The sequence below is a fragment of the Cryptomeria japonica genome, chromosome 4, assembly GCF_030272615.1.
Source record: "Cryptomeria japonica chromosome 4, Sugi_1.0, whole genome shotgun sequence".
NCBI lineage: Eukaryota > Viridiplantae > Streptophyta > Pinopsida > Cupressales > Cupressaceae > Cryptomeria > Cryptomeria japonica.
Window position 1 is genome coordinate 379654744 of NC_081408.1, and position 24286 is coordinate 379679029.

The 24286-nt window shown below is 37.7% G+C and overlaps 1 protein-coding gene across 1 annotated transcript in view; it reads right to left on the reverse strand.

The window, feature by feature from the left end:
* Positions 1-276: 276 nt before the first annotated feature.
* LOC131047610 (putative ABC1 protein At2g40090) overlaps positions 277-24286 on the reverse strand; it is a 224781-nt gene continuing 200771 nt past the window's right edge. Inside the window, exons 11-12 of the mRNA XM_057981401.2 lie at positions 1703-1816; positions 277-876 (exon numbers count right to left, since the gene is read on the reverse strand). Of these exons, the coding sequence (XP_057837384.1) occupies positions 646-876; positions 1703-1816 (345 nt within the window). The 3' untranslated portion in view covers positions 277-645. The remainder of the gene's footprint in view (positions 877-1702; positions 1817-24286) is intronic.

The window sequence follows — 24286 nt, forward strand, 5'->3', positions numbered from 1 at the left end:
CTCCTCCTTCCCCTTCCCACGTTTATTTTTTTTTTTAAAAAAAAACTTTCTTTGTTTCTTCTTTTTAATATAAAAATATGAAATATAAATAACTTTGACTAAATCTCCTTATCACTCTCTAGTTAGTCGTTTATACTACTTGAGAGCCAGCTAAGCAAGTCAATCCAGAATATGAGATTTTTATTATACATTAATACTTACTGAAGGCCAGACCCGCACGTGGCATTTATCCATAAATAACAGAATTTTCCTTCACAATTGAGTACACGTGCAGTATAATCCAATCGTCCATCAGCTTCTATAATCATAAACATTGAATTGCCAATGCTGTTTTTACAAGAAATTAGGGACTTTGCATAGTTAAAGGCGTAGCTAGGTCTTAATACCTAGCTAATTTAAAACCAGCAATTATGGGGCACAAATTATTCAAAATGACTTTTGTGGATATGATATTCAAAGTTGGACACTTCGGACAATAAGCATGCTCCTCGGGTCAGCAAATTGTGGGAACTCGTGAAATGAATGGCAACAAAGAGACAAGAAATAGATGGTACAACTTTGAATCCTACAGAAAAATTGATCCATGTAGGCCAATGGAAAGAATCAAGTCCCCACAAATAAAAGAATTTACTACGGATGGTTATACTACAACACTTGTTTCCTGGACCTTGAACTTAAGTCAAATGACCTGAAAAATCTTTCAATATTTACTAGCCAAGAAGCAACACGTAGAAAAAGAAGGCGAACTTCCACTTCCAGCATCATTAAATAGAAGTTCAATCTTGACAGAATGGAATCCTCTTGTAATAGCTCCATCTCTGCAACTGCTGCTGATGACACCCTTCCAATGATGGTATATGTGTTCACAGATGCTCCCTGCATGTCCAAAAACAAATATTAACAGCCTCTAGGGAAAAATTTCGATCAATAGGAAGATAAACAACTAAAGTTGAACTTTCTGTGTTGGGAAGCCCTCCTTTGATGATTCTTAATTGGGCAGGCACCTGATAAACTTCTTGTAGTGTTCAAATGTCATATGTCCTTGTTGCACATTTTCCAAAATTTAAAAACGCTTTCAAACTAAAAAAATAAAGATTTTAAGATCAATTTGTTTAAATTCGTCCAAGATTGTTGTATTTCACAGAACACTCTTGTTATTCTTTATAAAAACTGCAACTTAACATCCATACCGTTCACTTTGAAAAAACCTTTTTAGTTAACATTCAAACATGTTCAATTCTATAACAGTCCGTCAAACTCTTTAATGCACATTTTATCATAACTTAAAACATAATTTTAAACCAAAAAAAAAAGGATCCAAAAAAAATATTTTGGATATTCATGCAAGATTGTTGTATTTCACAGAAAATCTAGTTTTTCTTTTTGAAATCTGCAACTCAAGATCTCCGATTGATCCAATTCTATACTAGTCTGTCAAACACTTTTTCTTCATTGTCTTTCAAATTACTTAGAAACAAGACAAACATAAGCAGCATATTTAAACATATCCAATTCTATATAGCCTGTCATACAATTTTTCTTCATTACCTTTCAAAATTACTTAGAAATAAAACAAACAAAAGCAGTATATGTAGATGATGCTTCAATTATACATGGCATGGCAATGCATCGAAAAGCACTCCTATGTGCCTACCAATGGAGTGCAATTTTAATTATGTTTACACATGGAGAGAAGAAATACCAAGGCATGATCTACAGCACGTAAGCAGTCATTTGTCTTCAAAAGCAAAAGAATCACACGCGGAAGCCTCTTCAAAAGCTCCGAAATCTGCACAAAATATTGTGATGCGTACATCTGCCAATTACCAACAAGAAAAACTACAATCAGCCTTCTGGACCTATCAAAGATTAAGATCTACTAACACATTGAATTAACAAGTTTTTAAGACCTTGTACTAGTTTAGAATCTAGATTAAAAGGAAAAGTAGAAAACGTATATTCATGGGCACTAGAATCCTAACCAGTCAATAGCAAAATAGATTCAGAAATTATGTAAATCACAAAGTCATCTATCAATTGTTTTATTAGTTGAACTTGAGGTGTACCACTAGGTTGTATCAGATGTGAGGAATTGAACTCTGTTGGAAGGATGAAATTGCCACGACTGAAGGACAGCAGCAATTTTCTAAGACAACACAAGACATTGTTTTTCTAGCTGAACTTGAAGTGTGCCACTAGGTTGTATCAGATGTGAGGAAATGAACTCTGTTGGAAAGATGATATTGCCACAACTGAAGGACAGTGGTAATTTTCTAAGAAAACACAAGATATCACAGGGGATAGGACAACAGGGGACAACATCCCATAACAAGATTCCTCATCTCCCAATTTGTAGTAAAGAAGTTATGGGATGTCCTTATCTTAGTCTCTTGAATATGGAAAAAATTATGGCAAATACAATTGTGTATTTGTCTAATCATTGGAATGGCGCTACTACATTTATACAGTTCCAACTAATCCATTCAAGATTCTGCATTCTCCAGAAGGAAGTAATGCATTACATTTATACTGTCATCCAACAGCTTTATACCATGCCTATTATATTCTTGCCCATGGAAAGTCCACCTTTAATATTTGAGCATGTTGTCCCAATACAAAGATGTGCAGTACTAGTATTATATCTTGAAGATGAGCTTGCAAATCGTAAAGCTACCTTATTTGAAGGAGTCTACTAGAACTATCCCTGTCTGAAAATGCTGTAAAAAGAGAGTCATCTACCATTTATCTCTTCGATGATGCAAAAATAACCAACCCACGATGCTGCTACCAAAGAAAGAACCAAAAAATCAAGGACTACGGACCACAACATGGAAATTCACTGCTACTTTATGCTATTATGGAAAGCATTTGATGATATATACTCATTCAAGTAAAGCAATAGCATCATCTCTTGTTCCCAAGCATGATAAGGGAAACAACACCATAAACTGGAATTTCCAATATGTAATGACTGGAAATCACAGTATGATAACAAGATGAACAAATAAATGCATTGGTTATGAAGAGAAGTTATACTGATAAACTTTGCAAAGAAAAGCAATGCTAATGCAAGCTTAGATATAGCAGAAAGATATATACCAAAAGATATAAACCTTGCAAAGAAAAGCAATGCTAATGCAAGCTTGCAATGCTGGCTTCTAAAGATTGAAAAAATATATACCATCACAATACCCAGAAAAGATATAATACTTTGCTTTATAATCCAGCTTAGTCAAATTACTTAAGCAAATTTTCAAGTTTTTTATTGTATGTTTGCTCGAAGTTGGAGATTGTGGCTTTGTAGCAGTCCTTTAATTTAATTTACCAAAGCATTATTGTCCTTATGTTTATACCTGCTTTTAGTGTAGTGAATGCAAGGTTTTCTTTCAATCAAAATCTTTTGTTCCGAGTTGCAAAGTCTCCAACCTTTTGCCTTAAGAAAATCCAAAAAGGCATGCCTTTTGTTTTATTCTACATTAGCATGAACCACCTTGAAAACATTGTACAAATTGTAAATACCAAAAAGGTGTTGTTTAGATTAGGTTAGGAATTTTTTATAGAAAGTTTTCCCTTCGAATTCAAAAATAAATTTCAACTACCCATTTGTTCCATTTTATGTCACACTAAAAGGTGTAAATTAAAACATTAACAGATGGACCAAAAGTACAAGCATAGAGTGACATAATAAAAGTTTCATTACAAGATGTCAAACTCAGCTAATAATACACCTTTTACAATGTGGCCTGTAAATGTGTAAACAAAATGTCCTTATAACTCCTCATTTATAAAAAAAATAATAATGACATTTGTGAGATTTAAACCTATGAACACCAAATCAACTTCAAACTTACTTTAAATTATTCCCTGCAAACCAATGTAATGTCCCTTTTTAGTAAAAAACCCTAATTTTTGCCCTAAATCACCATTTCCATGTATAACATTAAATGGAACAGGATGCATACCTGATTGAGATCCTACAATAGGTTAGGAAACCATTGAAATGCATATAATTGACAATATAAATCTTCTAAGAAAGACAATTAAGCATAAATTCTGTATACTTAGGGTTAGAAACATTTACGTAACCACAGTTTTTGTCTAATTCCTTATTGAAACTCAATCATAAGAAAGTGAGTGTAAGGAGGAACAATAAGGTGTCCAAGAGACCCTCTACCCTAGGCCCAAGAGCGGAGTGAGAGCCAGAGCCCCCTTGGCCTCATGGGACCATCAGTCAACTACCATGAGGTGGTCTACCTAGTGAGGTATCCTATCATCGTTCCCCTTCATCACTTCCATCCTTATCCTTCTCTTGTGGTTAGAATTCCCTTTATTCAATAATCAACCATGATAGTGTTTGGAAAGATGCAATAGGGTGTTGTGAATGTCCTTCCCCTCTAAGTCCAAGAGTGGTGGACTTTGTCTACACCCCCTTGGCCTCATGGGACCATCAATCAACTGCCATGAGGTGGTGTACCTAGAGGACCTCATCACCGTTCTCCCTCCTTGTACTTCCTTATATTACTATCATGGCAGTTCGCTCAATATGTATAATTGTCCATCATTGATTGTTCCTTATACCAGATATAATAAGAATTACAGATGTCATTCATAATTAAGTAATTAGAAATAAATTTTTATTGTATTGTTTATTACCAAGAATGATATGCCCGATATAATTAGCCACAAGGTATTGTCTGATCTTAATAGACATTCAATCTACAATTATAGTCTATTATGCTATAAAGTCATGAATAGGGAAGATCATACCAGATCTGCATTAACTGATAATATGGTTGTAATGCTGGCTGGTCCTTTATATTTCTAATTTCTCACAGTTTGCCTAATGTAGCAGTCTGTTATATATATATATATATATATATATATATATATATATATATATATATATATATATATATATATATATATATATATATATATATATATATATATATTGTAATGCCCCCTTCTCAATGGTGAGAAGTTCAGTTGGCCATTAGCCTATTTCGGAGACCCGTAGGCTAACTGGAAGCAAATATTAGGGTTTCCAACTTTTGTGGAGGTTTGCGGGAGCTGTTTGATGATTGACTAATTAAAATTTTACAATTCGGACTGTGGATTCCTTCTGGGTTTTCTGAGAGCTTTGTAGGGGTGTGACATGCATTCAGTTTAGAGAAGTTTTCCGAACTTACTATTTTTAGTAAGTTGGTGGCAGCCGTCAAGATTTCCGGGTTTTTCTAGATTTTCAGAGTTCATCCATAGGGTTCGAAGAGCAATCTTTTTGGAGATGTTTTCAGGACTTACTATTTTTAGTAAGTACTATATCCGATAGTGCTACTTTTAGCAGTTCAATTCAGTGCCCCAACCCAGTTTAGTTTGGTGATTTCCAATACTTCAGTTCCCGACCCAATTTGGCAATAATCAATATTTGAGAAGGTATTTTTTAATATATTAATACCTTAGGCATGAGATTTTAATATTTGATTATTTTATGGATGGACAACTTATGAAGGGAGAAAATATTATTTTATCCTAAGTCTCATTTTCCCGTAAGTCAGGTGGCACCAAGAATCAGTATTATTCATGCTTTATAATGTTGATATTTTATAACATTGAGACAATTAAAAAACTATGCCTAGGAGACATGAAGTTGGGTGCCAAGTCTAGAAGGGAACATGAAATGAAGTGAATGGAGTTTGGGCGCCATTTGGGTTTGGATTTGAGCCTCCAGAATCTATTAATATGAGTGTTGGAACTCTCATTGGGGATCTTTTGAACAAATCATAACGAAATGCTGCCAAAATGCAAAGTGAAAGCTTCGGGGAACGCTTACCTCCTAGCCATAGCTTGATTTCTTGCTTGCAATACAACAACTAGTCAAGCTAGAGACTGCTCTTCATTCAGAGGAGTGGATTGAAGATAATGTTGCGGAGTGTTTTTTGAGTGTCCAGGTTGCTGGTCGTGGGGTGTGGAGAAGAAGGTTAATCTTCACTAGTCTCTGTGTGTTCATCTGTTCGTTCTGGGTATTTTCTCTAAATCTTTCTAGACCCTAGGTGATATTTCCTTCCAATTTGCAGAGTTTAGTTTGGTCATTTGGATTTTATATTGCAAAATTGTCCCCATGCTTGGCTGTACCATGCTAGGGCTGCCTCGGGTTGCGTGCAGATTTGTTTAGGTGTTTTTGTGGCGGTTTTGTGGTCCTGGTCTAGTAGCCTTCCCTTTGGCATTTGTTTGTTCCTATTCTTGGGTCATTCTGTGTTGTTTCAATGAAGTAGTGAGCGTTTCTGTGGGGTTTGTTGTGGCTGTTTGGGTGCGTTATGCTTGCTAGGAATTATATTTCAGAATTGGAGTTTGCAGTTTGGGTATTATCTTGGGCTATGTTTGAGTTTGCAGAGTGTGGTGAGCATAGAAATTCTTATCAGCAGTGGACAATATCATTTCTACTCTATAATTCATATTACTACATTGTAAAAGCTGGTCAGTAATACTAACAGCTATTTTCTAGATTGTGCAACAAGACCCATTGAAAAAGTGGAAGAAGCTGGCTTGCCGCCTATATCTTTATTTGTATTACTGTCCTCCCGCTTCATAAGCAGTAGAGTAGATTGTTTATTTCATTTCCAATCCTCCCGTTGCAAAAGAGGTTGAGTGATTGTTGTTTCAGTTTATTGGCTTGTTCTTGGCTGGTTTATCGCCAAGTTGTTATCAACATTTCTATCACCCGTTGGATAAGCGGAAGGGGTTGGCTTGCCGCTCAAGCATTGTAATATTTCCTGTTGTTTGAAGCTAACGATCCCCTCAACGCCATATGCTTTCACCTTCCCATATTGGGCTCTTGGTGACCAGAAAGTGGAAGGGTTACAATTTGAGTATTATTGTGTTTCCATTTCTCATCCTTAACGGGTTCTTGTTGTGTTGTAACTGGAAATTAATTATGGGGACATTACGTCTTGTTGTTCCACTATTATTTATCCCTTCAGTTCGCTGATTATTGAAGATGCTTCTCCTCTTTTGAAGGTTGTTATTTATATTTCTCTTGTGATTCGATAATCTCTGTTGTGCATGCTTCTTCCTTTCTTTTCCATAATACCCATGCATACCACCAAGAACAAGGATGTTACTGCCTGTAACTTAATAACAATTCTGATCTGATCTGATTGATGGTGCCGTCATTGGAGGCCTTTGATTCCTTTCCTATATATCTCTCAATGTGAGGGAGAGGTCACACCTCTTCATAATGTATGCCCTTTGGCAAGAGACACACCCTTTCACCATTAGCACCCTTTCAAAGAGTTCAACTCTTCATTATTTCTGCCCTTTGAAAGGGACACAACCTTTCACAATCAGATCTGCACTTGTTATTTAAATCAGACCTGCTTCCTTTGAACAACTTGGACATTGTTTGGGTAGCCTACTCTGATTCCTAGCAAAGGAAAATCAAAGAAATTTTTTAACGTCACAATCCTCCTCCATCTTCTTTTATAGCCAAACATCTCTTTTCTTTGATATTATACTAAAATTGCAGAGGCAAAATATAGCAAAACCAAAACATATTTTTTGCATGGATAACATTGATATTGAAAATGGTAAGCATACATAAAGAATTTAGATCACACAATGATATCACTAAAATGATAATAGAAAACTATATGAGACCGCTTTGATTGAGATAGACTTTTACATTGATTGTATTGTCTTTATAAAAGCTTCTTCCCATCAACCACCTTACAACTATCTTATGGGAAAGCATTCCCCCACACAACCAACCTAAATGACCACATCCAACAATGTTATACTAACATTATTATTGCCTAACATACACCATATTAAATTGTTAACCTACTAAATATACTAGAGATGTAATTAGTGTTCCATGGGAGCATGTCCCCCTTGAAAATACAAACGTTTCCAAGACAAGGATGTTCCTGAGACGCGGGGACGCCTAGGGAACGTCCCTCCACCGCCACCAAGTTTCGTCCACCATCTCCAAGACATTTCCTCACCAAGGGTACATTTCTCAAAAGTTTCTTGTGTCAGAAACACCAAAAGGGACATTGTGACATCCCTGAGACTCCCAGATGTCCCTCAATCTTGAAGGGGACTTGCAAATTTTTAAGAATGATTGGTATTGTTGAGTCTATCTTAGGCTGCTTGGCATTGTTTGGGGGCAAACATGGTTGCATCAAGTGAGTTTTAGGAGGCTTTAAGAGGTTGTTTGGATCTACAATGGTGATGTTTCAAACCTGCAACATGACTTGCATTATCATATGTAATGACCCCTCCTTAGGTAGTTATATTTTTAGCAGGATTAGCCTATCAACAGGGTTCCTGTAGGCTAATACATTGGATAAGGAGTCCATTCAGGGATCATGTGGCCTTTTTGGAGGTTTGTATGGCGTTTCAGGAGCTCAAAGTCAGTTTCCTATTTTTTAGGAGGGGTTCCTATTTTTTAGGGGACTGGTAATTTGGCTATTGACTACCTAGAGCTTGTGGAACCTTGCAGGGGGCTTGATGAGCCATTTCAAGTGTCCAAAGACAGTTTCCTATTTTTTATGAGATTGATAGTTGGCTTGCTATTTATAGACATCACAGGAGGCCATGTGCATCATCAGTTTTCAGTTGAAGAGGTCAAGTGGATGGTTCAAAATAAAAATTAAATATTAAAGTATTAACTTTAATGTTTTAATTAAATAAAATAAAGTACTTTATTATAAAATTACTTTATAATAATTTAATAAATTTAATAATAAATGTTATAAAGTGATTTTATAACACTTAAATAAAGTGACTTTATAAAGTCACAAAATATTTGCCTCAATGGGGCGACTACATGGAGAATGAATAAATAAAATAAAATGCAACTTATTAAATTATTAAAGTTGCCATATGAAACCCTAATTTGAGCGACCTAGAAAAGTGAATTCATTTTGGGACATGAGAAGTTATTATTTTGGAGAATTTATCTTTGGTATTCCAAAACTCTCAGAACTAGGGTTTGGTAGGAATTATTTGTGAAGATGAAATCCTTAATAGATTTGAATGTCTGCAGGTGTGGAAGATCACCCAAAGGCATAATATACAGGCAAATTCACATAGGGATTGCACTGGGCTTCATAGCAATTAATTATTTCTACAGTGTATTTACACGCTATAGGAGTGAACAAGGTTGCCTGGAGGGCAGATTTGATAGGGTTTATATACTGATTTATCAATTTGGGGCCTTTCTTTCCAGCCGTACCATTTAGAACACAAAAGCAGGGCATTCTTTGATCATATTTTAGCTAATCATCACAGTGCAGGCAAGACATGGGCTTTCTTGGAAGGTTTCAGTTTTGAGTTTTTTAGTGCAGCAGGCTGTACTAGTTAGTGTATGATTTGTAGACATTAATATTAGCAAATAGGTTTTATTGGAGGGCGTTTTTGTTTGGGTGTTTCTCACCAAACACCATGTGTGAAATCAAAAGGTTAGATTTGCTGGATTCTTTCCAATTTACCATTGTAATTGCTGCTGTTTGAAGACAGTTTATATCAGAAATAAAAAACAGAATTCTGGAAATATTGATTAGATGTTGGACACTTGAAAATGGTATGTTATAGTTCTTGATTAATGCTAGAAGTTTGCAGTTTATTGAGCAATTTGAATTCGTTCTTGTTAACAAATAATTCCCTTTCATTAAAGCATATATTTCAATCAAAGAATTCAAAAAACAAACAAAAAATTGAAACATTGTGAAACTCAAAAACCTTGAAAAAAACCAGTCAAATTTTCTGCAATGAATTTGAAAATTACAAAAGGGGGTGGGATATTTCAGTGATATCAAAGAAAAATTTTCCTGCCATCCTATAAGGGTTATGATAGTGATTGGATAGATGGATACTTCCAGTAAGACAATTACCGAGTTGATAGAAGGACTCACCGAGCTAATGAGAGACTCACATATCAAAGGATTATGTGGGACAATGATTAAATCCAAGCATGAGGTTAAATCTGAAAATAAAAAGGCAATCATTCAGTCAGAGCATGGTAAAGTCATACAAGTTTGCACTGGTGAAGTGGATTTTATTCTAGAGAGGAAATCTGATTTATCTCCATTTGCAGCTGACTTTGAGCATGAGCTTAGAAAGTTTGATGTTTTGGATCCTGTTGTGACGTTTTCACACATCGCCCCATTGCAAACGGGGATCCCCAGTTTTTGCTTTTTAGGGTAGTGTTTTGGTGTCTTAATGAGTTAAGTCTTTTTTTCAAATTTGGAGGAGTCATCAAATCAATGAGGAGAAAGAATGATCAAAAGGACGTTTTGATGCTACGATGTGCTCATACAAGTCGAAGGAGTAAAATCGCAATTTTCCGAGATCAATTCTGACTTCCTATTTTTAGGAAATTTGTTTTTTTTGCTTTTTCTAAAAATAGAAAGTTTTGTTTTTGGCATTTTGGGGCAATTCGGGAACCTGGTTTTTTGTTTTGCTTTTCCCTAAAAATAGAAAGTTGCTTTTTCCATTTTTCGGGATCATGGGTAGTTTCTGAGTCAAAAGGAATGTCAGGCCAAGAGAGTTCACTGTTAGGAATGCTAATGGAAGATCACAAGAAAAATGGCTAAGTACGAAAAATTCCTTGGAAAAATTTCTTGTTTCCTTGAAAAAATTCCTTGTTCCATGGAAGAATTCCAAGTTTCCATGAAAAATTCCTTGTTTCCTTGGAAAAATTCCTTTTGTTTCCTTGAAAAAATTCCAAGTTTCCATGAAAAATTCCTTGTTACACATGAAGTCCATCTAGGAATCAAGGAAATTCCTCAACCAACCATGAAGTCCGCTCTCCCTATTGAGGAAAATCCACAGGTTCACATGAAGTCTGCCTTAGCAACATGGAAATTCCTTGTCCAAGTAGCAAAGTCTGCCCAAGGTGACAATAAGAAATTTAGCTAGTGTTGATGGATTGGAGAAAAAATAAAAAAATTGGTAGTGTCGATGGATTGGAGAAAAATTCGAAAATTTGGCTCTGTGTTGATGGATTGGAAAAATATGAAATTTGGCTAGTGTTGATGGATTGGAAATAATTCAAATCTAGATAAAATTTGCCATGAAGGGAAACTTCAAGAAGAAAACACAAGAGTATGCCTTCTTTATAAGCATGAGCATCGGCATTTCATTTCTCACAAGTGACTTCTCAAGGCTGAAACTTGAAGCTTAGAAAAAAAAATTCTTTCAAAATTTCAAGGCAAATTTTGAAATAAATTGCGAGTACAAGACAACTTCTAGAAGAATTTTGGGTCAATTTCTACACTTGGAGACAAAGTTGAAAGCAATTCCTTAAAGTAATTTAAGGAATTTCATCAAAGTTCTCAAGGTTTTCTAAGGATTGAAGACAACTTTCAGTCAGAATTTCTAATTTTACAGACTTGCAAGAGAACTTTCACTTAAGATTCTTCAATTTTTAATCAAGACCATCTTGCTTTTTACGCTCTTATGCAGATCAGACTTAATCTCAAGTTCCAAAATTTCACTAAGTCTGTTTTTTAGTTACAATTTCTAGAATTTCATGAGTTAAATCAGAATTATCCTTTGAAATTCCATCAAACTTTGCATTCCAGGCTGGAAACAAATATCAAACCCCCAACTTAGAAATTTTTCATGTTATCAGGTGGTAGATGTCAACTAAAGGAGCAATTGCTAGAAAGAAGATGGCGAAGAAATATTCCTTTATCCATAAAGATGGCACTGTTGGCATTTTTGATGTTTATGTTGTGATTGTCATTGATGGACACACACTTGCATTGAGATCTCCTTTATATGTATGAGTTAGAGCACAACCGGCATTTGTTCCAACTGGTATGTTGTATAATAGTCTTTAGACTATTGGTGTTTTGTAGAATGTGTTTCCTGGTTTGAAGCGGCATGTTGACCCCAAGCAGTTCGTGGATCCCAAGTGGTACGAGGGATTAAAGCGGCATAACACATTTTTACCAGTCTTCATTTTTGTCAAACCGGCAACCAGCATTTTATATGAACCGGTAATACTCTGTGATGAGTTACCAACCGGCATTTTGTGATGAGTTACCATCCATCGATTGTTTGACGGTGCCGACACCTAAACGGTGCTTTCTGTGTCGTGGTACCAAGTATGTCCAGGTTCATTGAACCTAGGAAATTGTTATGTAATCCTCTTGGACTGACATGAAATCAGATTCCTTTATAAGGACATCATGTCTAGGGTTTTAGGTTGTTGATGTGGTTGTAGCAAAAGTTTATGTTGTTGCTAGGGTTTAAGGTGGTTGAGGAGTTGGAGAGAATATGAATGTGTATAAGACTGAAGTAATGCTGAAGTGCATTAGGAACGAGCTATCAAGGATCTAACCGAGCAGTCTGTGCTACTAGCTAGATCAAACACTTGTTGATTACTCACATCTTTGACAAGTTTGTAGCCCTTAACCGGGTAGGCCCAAAAGCCTTTTGTAAATCCTCTAACAAGGTGGTTCACATCTGTGGATCTAAAATCCTCTAGCAAAGTAGTCTTTAATCGGACTTATCTCCTAACAGAGATTGAGATTCCTAACAGGATCTGTTCTGGTAAAGAACATTGTAAGACCTTAACCGGTCTGGTTCCTATTCTGCAGATAGTTACTTGTGAGTTCCATCTCACCGTGGTTTTTCCCATTTGGGTTTCCACGTCAAAATCTCTTGTGTTATGGTGTTTTTGCTTTTGTGGGTGAATGCATTATTAGCTATTTGATTTGCATGTGTGTTAACCGGTTTGTCTGCTAAATTGTTTTACCGGTTTACTATTAGTCTTGCAAAGTGTTTAAGTGTAGAGATTTTTAGCATACTAATTCACCCCCCCCTCTTAGTATTCATCAATTGGTATTAGAGCCTACCTTTCTATAAATTTAACCACTTGGAAAGAGATATGGGGGAATACTCTATAAGGGAACTTACACATCGGCTCACTCAGTCTGAGCAAGCCTATGATGATCTTATGGTCAAATATAAGGCATCTCAAGCAAAAAGGAGAGAACATGCCGAAAAACTGATGGAGCTATCTGAAAATGGTTCTTCAGATGAAGCAGACATGGAAGCCCTAATTGCAGAAGTAAATAAGTTGAATGAATCAAACTCCAACTTGAGAAAGGAGTTGGAAGGACTGACTATCCGGATGTGTCAAGAGCTTGAGAACCGGAGGAAAGCTAAAGATCTGGTGAAAGAAAGAGATCATGAGATCTCCAAGCTGAAACAAGAGATCGGTGCCCTAACTGCTCAACTCCATGCAAGCAAAGTGGAAAAGGAAGACATGCAAGGAGAACTGAACATTGCCATCTCTGAGAATGAAAACCTGTTGGAAACAAATGCTGCTATTTCCAAAGAACTCTCTGAGTCAAAAGAAATACTTGCTAAGTTCAACAAGAGTACTGTCAAGCTAGAGCAAAAGCTTGAATCTGCCAAACCGGTCAAGAATACCAATGGACTTGGTTATTCCGGTCATGAGGAAGGTGAAACCTCTGGTACAAATGCTGGAACGTCAAAGAAACAACCGACATCAAAGGATTAAGGTAAGCAAAAGTTTAAACCTGTTTGCTTCAACTGTCTTAAAGAAGGACATACTGCAAATGTGTGTAGGAGTAAGGCTTACAACAATTTTCCTTATTTCCTAAATGATAAGCCTAGATCCTATAGATTCAATGGTAACTGTTATGCATGCAACAAGTATGGGCATAGAGCATCTGAATGCAGGTCAGTTATGAACAACATTGATAGATATCCTCAGAGGACCCAAGGAGCTAGTCCTGAACCTTTTGTGAACCGGAATCACAACCGGTTTAATGCCTTCAATCATCAGCAAAAAAGCGGTGGCTATCAAGCGGCAACCGGATGGAGAGCAAATTGTATGGTCTGTCATGGTCATGGTCACACTGCTGCAACATGCAGAAGGAAGAATGGAAACATGAACAATGGACCTTGGAGAGCACCTGGATTGGTCTGCTATCACTGCAACAAACCAGGTCACATTGCCAGATTTTGTACATCAAGAAAGAACATATCTGATGATATAACGGTCACTCCGGAAGGAAACATTGATGTTGACACTGTTCAAGCGGACATGAACAAAACTTGGAAGAAGAAACCAACGGTGTTACAAGAGGAACCGGTTTTTGCACCTAGTGTGGAAATCACGGAACCAGCAAACTAAGCTTCAGAAAAGCTTAGGGGGAGCAAACGGCGAAATGTTTCGAACCCCTGGTTTACATCGGTAAAAGACCTTAACCGGTATGTGATACCTGTCGTTTGGCATAAGACCGAAAATGGTAAAAAGGCAAATTAGGGTTTAGGCCCTAATGGAGGAGCATTAATGACGGTAGGTGAGGAATATGCTTAAAAGCATTTTTCAAATCATTTCTCACTATCAGTTTTCGAGCGAAGAAAAGTTTTTCAAAGAGAAGAGCGACGAAAAGGCGATTTGAGCTGAGATTTTGAGAAATTGAGAAACCACGAAGGAGATTCAAATTCAAACTGCAAACAGTCAATTGGAGAACACAGAGTGGTGATTCAACAACCGACGGAGTGTGAAGTGAAGGAGAATTTGCAAGCCCTAAATTCACGTGTTTCAAAAGGTATTTCTCGAGTTCTTAAAATTTCTATCATGGCTTCCGCATCTCATACCAGTTCTAGTGCATCTGTCGAGTCTGCAAGTTTTATTCAACGAAAGTCTAAGTATAATGCCCTATCACAAGTTCTAGCTGGTGTGATAGTAGAAGAGGGAATTTCTGACTACATAGATTGCAAGATTAAAGACCTAGGGTCTCTAGCTATCCACTCTCAGTTAGGTTTATTTTGTGGAAAGGATAAGAAGATCAAACCGGAGTATAATATTTTGGAGAAGAAGAAGCTCCACAATGTTGTTTACTTCTTGGAGGATTTCATAGAGGATCATATAAGGATCATTCTGAGCAGAGTCCATGGTGACAAGATGTACCCGGAGAGAACACATGATATCCCGCCGCAGGCAATTCATGCAGTCACCGGTTTCTACAACACAGGGGAAGTGCCAGCCCTAAGGATGGTAAGCAAAACTGAAATGTCCAAGCTCACCGGTTCAGTGAGCGACTCACGAGGCATGACAGTCAACTCTATCAAGGATGATCTGGTTAAGTATGCCTGCATGGTGATAGGCTACCGGACATTCTCTGCCAGCAGAATTAACTCTGTATCTGCTGCAGCAGTAAATGCCACTTACCGGATGATAAAGGAGGATGCATCATTTGACCTGTGCACTGGTATGCAGAGACAACTCATGTTGAATCTAAAGTCGATCAAACAGGATAATGCACTAAGGTTCAAGTTTGGACAACTACTGGTTGGGTTGTTCTTCTATTTCCAAGGCTACTTTCCAGGAGTAGGAGATGTCCAGTGGTTTGCTGACCAACCGGTGACCAAACAAATCAAGGAAAGCATTCAAGCAATTGGAACTGGTTACCCTGATGTTCTGAACAAGTATTTTGATGAGTTCAGACGGAAAATGAGCCAAAGAATGAGGATATCAGGTGACATCGTCAAGAAATATGAAGACGATATCTGTTTCACCATCCAAGTGGATAAATGCATAATGGAGGCTATTGAGCCCAGACAGGAAGAAGTGGAGCCAATGGGCTATAAGGTGATGTACGATATGCTGGAAGGGTATGCCTCTACCCTTATTGCCTCACCTCTTGACCCTAAGGCAAAGAGGACCGAAACCTATCTAGAAAGGGTTACACCGGTCGAGGAACCCTCTGCAAAGAAAGGAAAAGAACCTGCAGTGAAGAAGGCAAAGGCAGTGCCTGCAGCATCAACACCGGTTACAACAGCAAGTCCAAAAGTGACCAAACGATCACCGGCCAAGAAGAAACCAGAAGCAGCACCGGCTAAAGTCTTCGAGAGGAAAAGGAAGACAAAAAGCAATACACCGGACTCAGAGGAAACTGTGTCTGAGGAGAAGCCCAAGAAGGCGAGACAGACAAGAAAGAAGACAAAGAATGAACCAGCATCATCTGCACCGGTAAATATTGATATCTCCTCCTATAAACCTTTGACACATTGTCAAAGAACAATAAAGAATATTAGGAGAAAATTGCTACATGATTTAATTGAGTATTTTGATGACTTTAATGATGATGAAAAGGAAGCGGTTGAAAAGGAAATAATTCAATATTTATGTGTTAATGACCGATCGCCTTCAGAAATTAGATCTGAAACATCGGATTCTTTGTATAAGTCCTTAGACAATAAATGGCGCATTGCCATAGAGCAGGGATAGGAAATGAGAGAAAAAGTTTTTGCTGAACATTTTCCTGATGTATCAAATTCGGAACTGTTCGATGTAATGAACAAATACAAAGGTCTTTTCTTCATGAGAAGAAGAAGACTCCTGTTACTGGAAGGGAAGGGTAAGGAAGTGCTCAAGGATACACACACTCGTGCTCTAGAAGCTCTGAAGATGCATCTAGTGGCTGAAGCCAACCGGCAAGCTGAGAAAGAACCGGTTATATCCAAACCGGACGAAGTACTTGATGATGAAGGAAATCTGGTTGATGAACCGGTCGACACTATTGATGTCGATGCCCTGGACGTAGAAGATGTTACTCAGGAAACACCATCTAAGGCAACAGGACAAGAGCAACAGGCTGAACAGGTTGATAAGCAAGTCGAGGACAGACAAGAAGTGACAAAGGAACAGGCTGAGCAGAGGAAAAACGATGAAGAAGAGAAGAAGAAAAAGGATGAAGAAGAGAAGAAGAAGAAAGATGAAGAGGAGAAGAAGAAGAAGGATGAAGAAGAGAAAAAGAAGCAAGAAGATGAAAAGAAAAAGAAAGAAGAGGAAGACAAGGAAGAGGAGAACAGGAAGGACGCAGAGAAGAAGAAGAAGGAAGAGGAAGAAAAAGAAGAGGAGAAGAGGAGAGAAGCAGAGAAAAGGAAGAAGGAAGAGGAGGACAAAGAAGAGGAGAAAAGGAAAGAAGCAGAGAAGAAAAAAGCAAAGGAGGATAAGGAAGCGGAGAAGAGGAGAGAAGTGGAGAAGAAGAAAGTGGAAGAGGGCAAGGCAAGAGAAGCAGAGAAGAGCACCCAGATGGTGACTCCGAAGGCAATCGGGAGTCAAGCCAAACCGGCTGATTTCACCAGTCCTATCGATCTCCAGTCTGAAAGTGAAACGGAGCTAATGCAGAGCATCAAGGTTGCTCAAGAGCGCCTTGAAATTATTCGAAGGAAGAAGGAGCAGGATGTAATTCAAGCGGCTGTGGACACTCTTACCGGTTTGATACCTGGTACAAATCTTCCCAACACCGATTCATCACTAGCTAAACTTAAGCTCCTATGCACAGTCGTCGATGATCAGGTGCAGAGCCTAGAAGAGGCAGCAGAGGCAAATGTCAAGAAGGAGCATCAAAAAGCTCTTAATATAGCTCTGGTGAAGAAGTTGAATGAGCTCCGGTCTGAACTAAAGAAAGAACAAAAGGATATAAGGGACGCTCTAGATGAGGGGAATTTGCTACTCAGCAAGATCTGCCAACCCCATCTGTTCTATAATGATGTGCTAGCTCAGAAGCAAAAGCTTCAAACAGACTTGCAGTCCTACATGAGCACATTCAAGCCACCTTATGATTCCTTTACAACTTATGGGCAAACCGTTCACCGGTTTCACATCCAGTCAGCAAAAATGGAGCAAGAGATCAGCACCCGGTCTAGAGATTTGCAGGAGCTACAACTGGTTCTACTCCCACGATTGCAAATTCTTCAGAAGTGCTATCTAAACCTGAATGCCTTAACAGTTACAGAGGAGATGAGCACAATTGATGCCATGGAAGAACAGGTCTCCCAGATGCAGATAGAGAAAGAAGTAGCCACCTCCCTACTTGAGTCCTGGTCTTTGTCGATGAAACAATTCTTGCAGGACTATAAATCTGTTTTGACAAGTATTATTCCTTATTGTCATAAACTTTTATTATTTTAATATCAAATGAAAACAGGGTTGTTCAGCTGTACTTTGTCATTGTTGACAAAGGCGGAGATGAATTCTATTTGGGAGAAGTATCTGGTAATGAAAATTTTGATATATGCTCTGAATATCTCAATGTTTATGCTCTATATGCAAAAGTGTTATACATTGTATTGTTAAAGGGATAGTGTATATGCTTAGGGGGAGCAATTTTGCTAATGGCATGATTTTGTTGTAAAACACTTAGATGTCAAAATTTTATTTTCTTAAGTGTTGCCATCAATGCCAAAGGGGGAGATTGTTGGCATTTTTTATGTTTATGTTGTGATTGTCATTGATGGACACACACTTGCATTGAGATCTCCTTTATATGTATGAGTTAGAGCACAACCGGCATTTGTTCCAACCGGTATGTTGTATAATAGTCTTTAGACTATTGGTGTTTTGTAGAATGTGTTTCCCGGTCTGAAGCGGCATGTTGACCCCAAGCGGTTCGTGGATCCCAAGCGGTACGAGGGATTAAAGCGGCATAACACATTTTTACCAGTCTTCATTTTTGTCAAACCGACAACCGACATTTTATATGAACCGGTAATACTCTCTGATGAGTTACCAACCGGCATTTTGTGATGAGTTACCATCCACCGATTGTTTGACGGTGCCGACACCTAAACGGTGCTTTTTGTGTCGTGGTACCAATTATGTCCAGGTTCATTGAACCTAGGAAATTGTTATGTAATCCTATTGGACCGACATGAAATCAGATTCCTTTATAAGGACATCATGTCTAGGGTTTTAGGTTGTTGATGTGGTTGTAGCAAAAGTTTATGTTGTTGCTAGGGTTTAAGGTGGTTGAGGAGTTGGAGAGAATATGAATGTGTATAAGACTGAAGTAATGCTGAAGTGCATTAGGAACAAGCTATCAAGGATCTAACCGAGCAGTTTGTGCTACTAGCTAGATCAAACACTTGTTGATTACTCACATCTTTGACAAGTATGTAGCCCTTAACCGGGTAGGCCCAAAAGCCTTTTGTAAATCCTCTAACAAGGTGGTTCACATCTGTGGATCTAAAATCCTCTAGCAAGGTAGTCTTTAATCGGACTTATCTCCTAATAGAGATTGAGATTCCTAACAAGATCTGTTCTGGTAAAGAACATTGTAAGACCTTAACTGGTCTGGTTCCTATTCTGCAAATAGTTACTTGTGAGTTCCATCTCACCGTGGTTTTTCCCATTTGGGTTTCCACATCAAAATCTCTTGTGTTATGGTGTTTTTGCTTCTGTGGGTGAATGCATTATTAGCTATTTGGTTTGCATGTGTGTTAACCGGTTTTTTTGCTAAACCGTTTTACCGGTTTACTATTAGTCTTGCAAAGTGTTTAAGTACAGAGATTTTTGGCATACTAATTCACCCCCCCCCTCTTAGTATTCATCAAGCACAGGAGCTCGTTCAGTACAGGTGGCCATTCTAAAAGTTGACAAAACAAAACAAGACATCAATCTTGAAGATTATGAGATAATAGCTGTGGACTTGGGTCCTACTACAAAGGAACAAGAAATCCAAGAGTTAGATGATTCAGTCAAGGCCATCAAGGAGAAGTCTTGAAGAAAATGAAGATTGATGGTGCCAGAATAGAAGAAACAATCCAAGCAGTCCAAGACAAGGACATGGATATAGAGAACCTGAAAGCCAAAGTTTAGAGCAACTTCTTCACTTCTACAAATCCGACCCAGAAGCAACAATTTAGCAAAGCATCCTCATTTTTGTCCATTGAGGATGGTTTTCAAAAATTTGAAATAGATTGGATAACCACTTTTGCCACATGTGAAGATGAGATGGACTCGATGGAATACAAGATCGACATTATGCTAAGTGTCCAAGTGGAAGAGCTCCGCCCCATAGTAACCACGTTCATTGAATTTGCTGCCAAAGAAAAGGATAAGGGACACCCTCTTCTAGAAGAAAGCTGAATTTAGTAGTTGTTTACTTCTCATTGGTCCATTTTGGATAACTATTGTAGCTTGCCCTTTTAGTGTTTAATGTTTTAATCTTGGCCATTGATCTTGGATCAATCTGAGCCATTGCTTTGTATTGGGGTGTCTATATAAACCCTGCTCTTTCCATTTGTAAAGAGAGAGATTTCAAAAAAAAAATTGTAAAAATACTTCTTAAGTAATAGACATAATTCACTGTTCAATATGTTTGTGAATCATTGTCTACTTTTGCAAGTTAGCATGGTTTTTCGGTTCTCATTAGAATAGATTTAATTTTCAAGTTGAGAGATTGAATGAAAGATTGATGAAATTGCTTAATGTGGAGTTGATATGTTCATACTTTTGATAATTGGATGATTTTCAATTATTGTGCAAAGTTATCCTAAAGAGTTAAATGAAACTTAACTTCTATTACTATATTCATTGTTCAATATGTTGGTGAATATAAGTGATATGAAAATCTTTTGAATTCCTTAGAAGATAGCACCGTTCTTGTGTAATTGTTGAATTTGGCGAAACAAGAATTGGTTTAAATTCCACTTTTGCAATTTTTGTCTCCAAAGTTCATAAGATTAGCATAGGATTAGAATTATCCTCCTAAAACCTCACCCTTTTTCCTTTTTCAAGTCTTAGTACAAGTAAGATCGAAAAGGGCTTATTTCAAAATCATTCGAAAAAGAACAAAGTTACAAATGTCAGGAATTAGCAGAATCCTTAGATTGGTTAACTGCTCGAACAATTACATAAGTCCCCCTTGAGATTGCCAGCAAATCACAACAAACCAACTAAGACTATCCATACGCATTTGGGAACCTTGGAGTTGACTTCGTGATCACACAGTTCAGCTGTTTAGTGTAAAGAAGATTTTGATCAAGAGAGAATAGGATATCTCTAGGTATTTTATTCTGTGTTGGACGTGCATAAAAACCACACCAACAGATCCACAGTACATTGCTGAAAGTGATGAGGAGGATGCACAATAGAGTTGGGACAGCTATGGGATCAGTGATGATAGGTATAATATTTCTGATTTAGATCTTGATCATAGCAGCAGTTCACTTTCTACACAAAAATCAGATTTAGATAACCTTCAATAGCCCATTGTTTGAGATGGGAGTTGAGGAGATGTATGACAATCCACTGTATGAATTGGAAGGTGGAACATCACTTGATTCTAGCAATACACATGGCGAACAAAGCATAAAGTGGGATCCGATAGCTGATGCCGAACATGAGTTGGAACGTAATTCCCAACTTGAGGTTGACCTTAATCCACACCATAATGTGATTGGCTACCCTCCTGGGAGACCACCAACCGACAGATGGTCTAATGAGAAGATCTTACAGTCTAATAGCGTTTGGTTTGTTGTGCATATTTCTCCTTGGAGCTGGATAGGAATAGAAAATGTATCAGTTATTAAGGCTAAGACTGTGCAAGTAGACTCTAGCATTGAAGTCTACCGAGGCAATAAAACACAAGGTATAAACAGTCCAATTTATTTGGGCAAGGAAAGCAGCATTATACCTCTTCATTCTCAAGAAATTACAGTACCTATGCCATCTTTTGGGATTGCACTTGTAAGAGCACATGAAGTTATGGAAGAGGGCACTTTTCGAGTACTAGTGGATAGGAATAGAAAATGTATCAGTTATTAAGGCTAAGACTGTGCAAGTAGACTCTAGCATTGAAGTCTATGGAGGCAATAAAACACAAGGTATAAACAGTCCAATTTTTTTGGGCAAGGAAAGCAGTATTATACCTCTTCATTCTCAAGAAATTACAGTACCTATGCCATCTTTTGGGATTGCACTTGTAAGAGCACATGAAGTTATGGAAGAGGGCACTTTTCGAATACTAGTGGATAGCATGATGGGACATGACAGCAGGACTGTTATTCTGATTTATGGCAGCAGTTCTATCCGTTCATTTGTAGCAGCCATTACACATGAGGAGAAGAAGGTAGAGAAACCCTACAAGTTTGGCACTTGGGGTTTGGAATCATCATGTCTTGGGGAGACTTCTTCCGTTGTTGGTATTCTACTCGAAGATAGGAATGAGACCTTAATTGTATTTCCAAGGCACAAAAGGAATGAGTTAGTGCAATATGTGGCCAAGCAAGTAAAGCAATCTGGTTTGGGGTATAATTTAGAATTCTTTTTGGTTTCACATTACTTTCTGTTTGTGGTTTTAGTGTCACCTCTAGTGGAGAGATTTTTGAGAGTATATTACATGGACTGAGTTGGATTCATGGAGTACTTAATGACTATATCATGCCAAGTACACTCTAGCATTGAAGGCTTCAGAGGTATTGAAAAGAATGTTTGTCAGTCCTAAATCTCTGTTTTATGACAGCAGCACTATACCTCTCCATATTCATGGGTTAGCGGCCCAAACTCATGAAAAAATAAATAATATTGCTTCTGGTAATGTCCCCTTCTCCTTAGTCCGCAGACATTCACGAGATTGGCCTATCATTTTACCCTCGTAGGCCAAGGAGATTGATTAGGGAGTCGATTTGGCAGTAATTTGTGGCTTCACATTTTGTGTCTACTTGATTCTATGGTGAAATAAGGAGTTTACACGTATGATGAAACGTGTGCACTTTAATTACACTATTATAATATTTTAAAGTGCAATTAAATTAATTAATAAAATAATAAAGTGTAACAAAAAGATATGAGAAGAATCTTCTAGAAGGAACCAATTGATTGGAGGAGAAAATAATAAATAGAGGAGGTTGGTTCATTGTTCATCATTGATTGTTTCGATATCTTCTCTTGAGTAGACTTGTGGAGCCAAGGGTTTCTGCAGATTAATCATTTGGGAACGAAAACTCCCTATGATTTGCATAACTGAGGAGGTGAAAGATCTTCCGAGGGGTTGCAGCTGAGAGTGGGAGATAACTCAATCTTCCATATTGTGCCTATTGAGCTTTGTTGCATTTTCATGGTAGTTGGATTCACGGTGTATTCGGCTTATTATATTGGACATCCTAAGTGCATCGATTTCCATTTGAGGAGAAAGGCGATTTATTTGGAAATCATTTGGAAGTGGAAATTGGGAGATAACTGCCCTTATTGCAGGTCTGAGACAAATCGGGTTTCACCCACCAAACCCACGATTTTATTCCTATTTCATCATTGGAGCATCATATCAGAGATTAGAGGACAGCGCTGGCATTAGGAGTAAAGGGCGATTCTTTTAGAAAAAATTGAGAGGAGAGCTAAGAAAGATTCAGTGGCCAAATAAAATCTGAAGTCAAGTTGTATCAGTCCTCTCATACCCACGATTTTGCTCCAAGACACTCTTATTTGCATCGAGCTTCATCTTTGAAGGTAGCCCTGCACTAGGAGAGAGGAATCGATCATTTTCAGGGGTTTAGTAAGGGCTTGGGAGCTGATGATTATTTACTGTCAAACCTCCATTGTTGCAGCAGGGGCGATTCTGAAACAAATATGATTTGGCAAGTGGGAGGCACCTAAAATCAAGATATTGATTGCTTCTTCAAATTCCAAGCTAGGCAATTCCAAATCAGGTTATTTTGGCATCACTTCATGTACTTTTCAGACAGTTATTAATGTTCATGGCTGTCCTAAGTCCTCAAAATTTCTGAGTAATAAATGGGAAGAGTTTGTTCATTAGTAATGATATTGTAAGAGCTTATTTGATCATCATTTGAAATAAGAAGGGAGTAATAAGGTTGTATCATAGCTGTATGTTGTTCAAAGATTACATGCCAACTGTTTGATGAAATGACAGCTAGCTGTAGGTACATATTTATGTGTCCAAATGAATGTAATGACATCATGAATTAGTTGCATAATCATCCTAGGTGATCATTCTATCAATTAAAGTTGTTTGTTTGTCATTCAATGATCTTAAACAAGTATGAAAATTCTGAGACAGCCCAACAGCATAACACACAAAACATACAAACCGCATAACACCCAGTTTGACAGCCAACTGTTTGCGAATATTCCTTGCAATTTCAGTCCTATAACTGCAGGGGATATTTCACTTCTCCATTTGATGGTGTACAAGAAGTGAGGGTTGGACATTGTTGGCTTGATGATAATGATATTGATGTAATAGGTTGAGTGATGACTTGTATTGTGTTGTCATTGATGACAACCATGTTTTGTCAATCATCCAAGTCATTTAGTCCAACCGGTAAAGCCTAACCGGTAGAGGAAACCGGTAAACAGTGACAGAGCTATGTTCAAGCGACTGGTACAGAAGATCAGTGAAGAGCTAAGTGTTTCTGTTTGGTATGTATGTTCATGACATTGGTATGAGTCTATGGCTAGAACCGCATCAGCAGATTCAAAGTTTGGAGC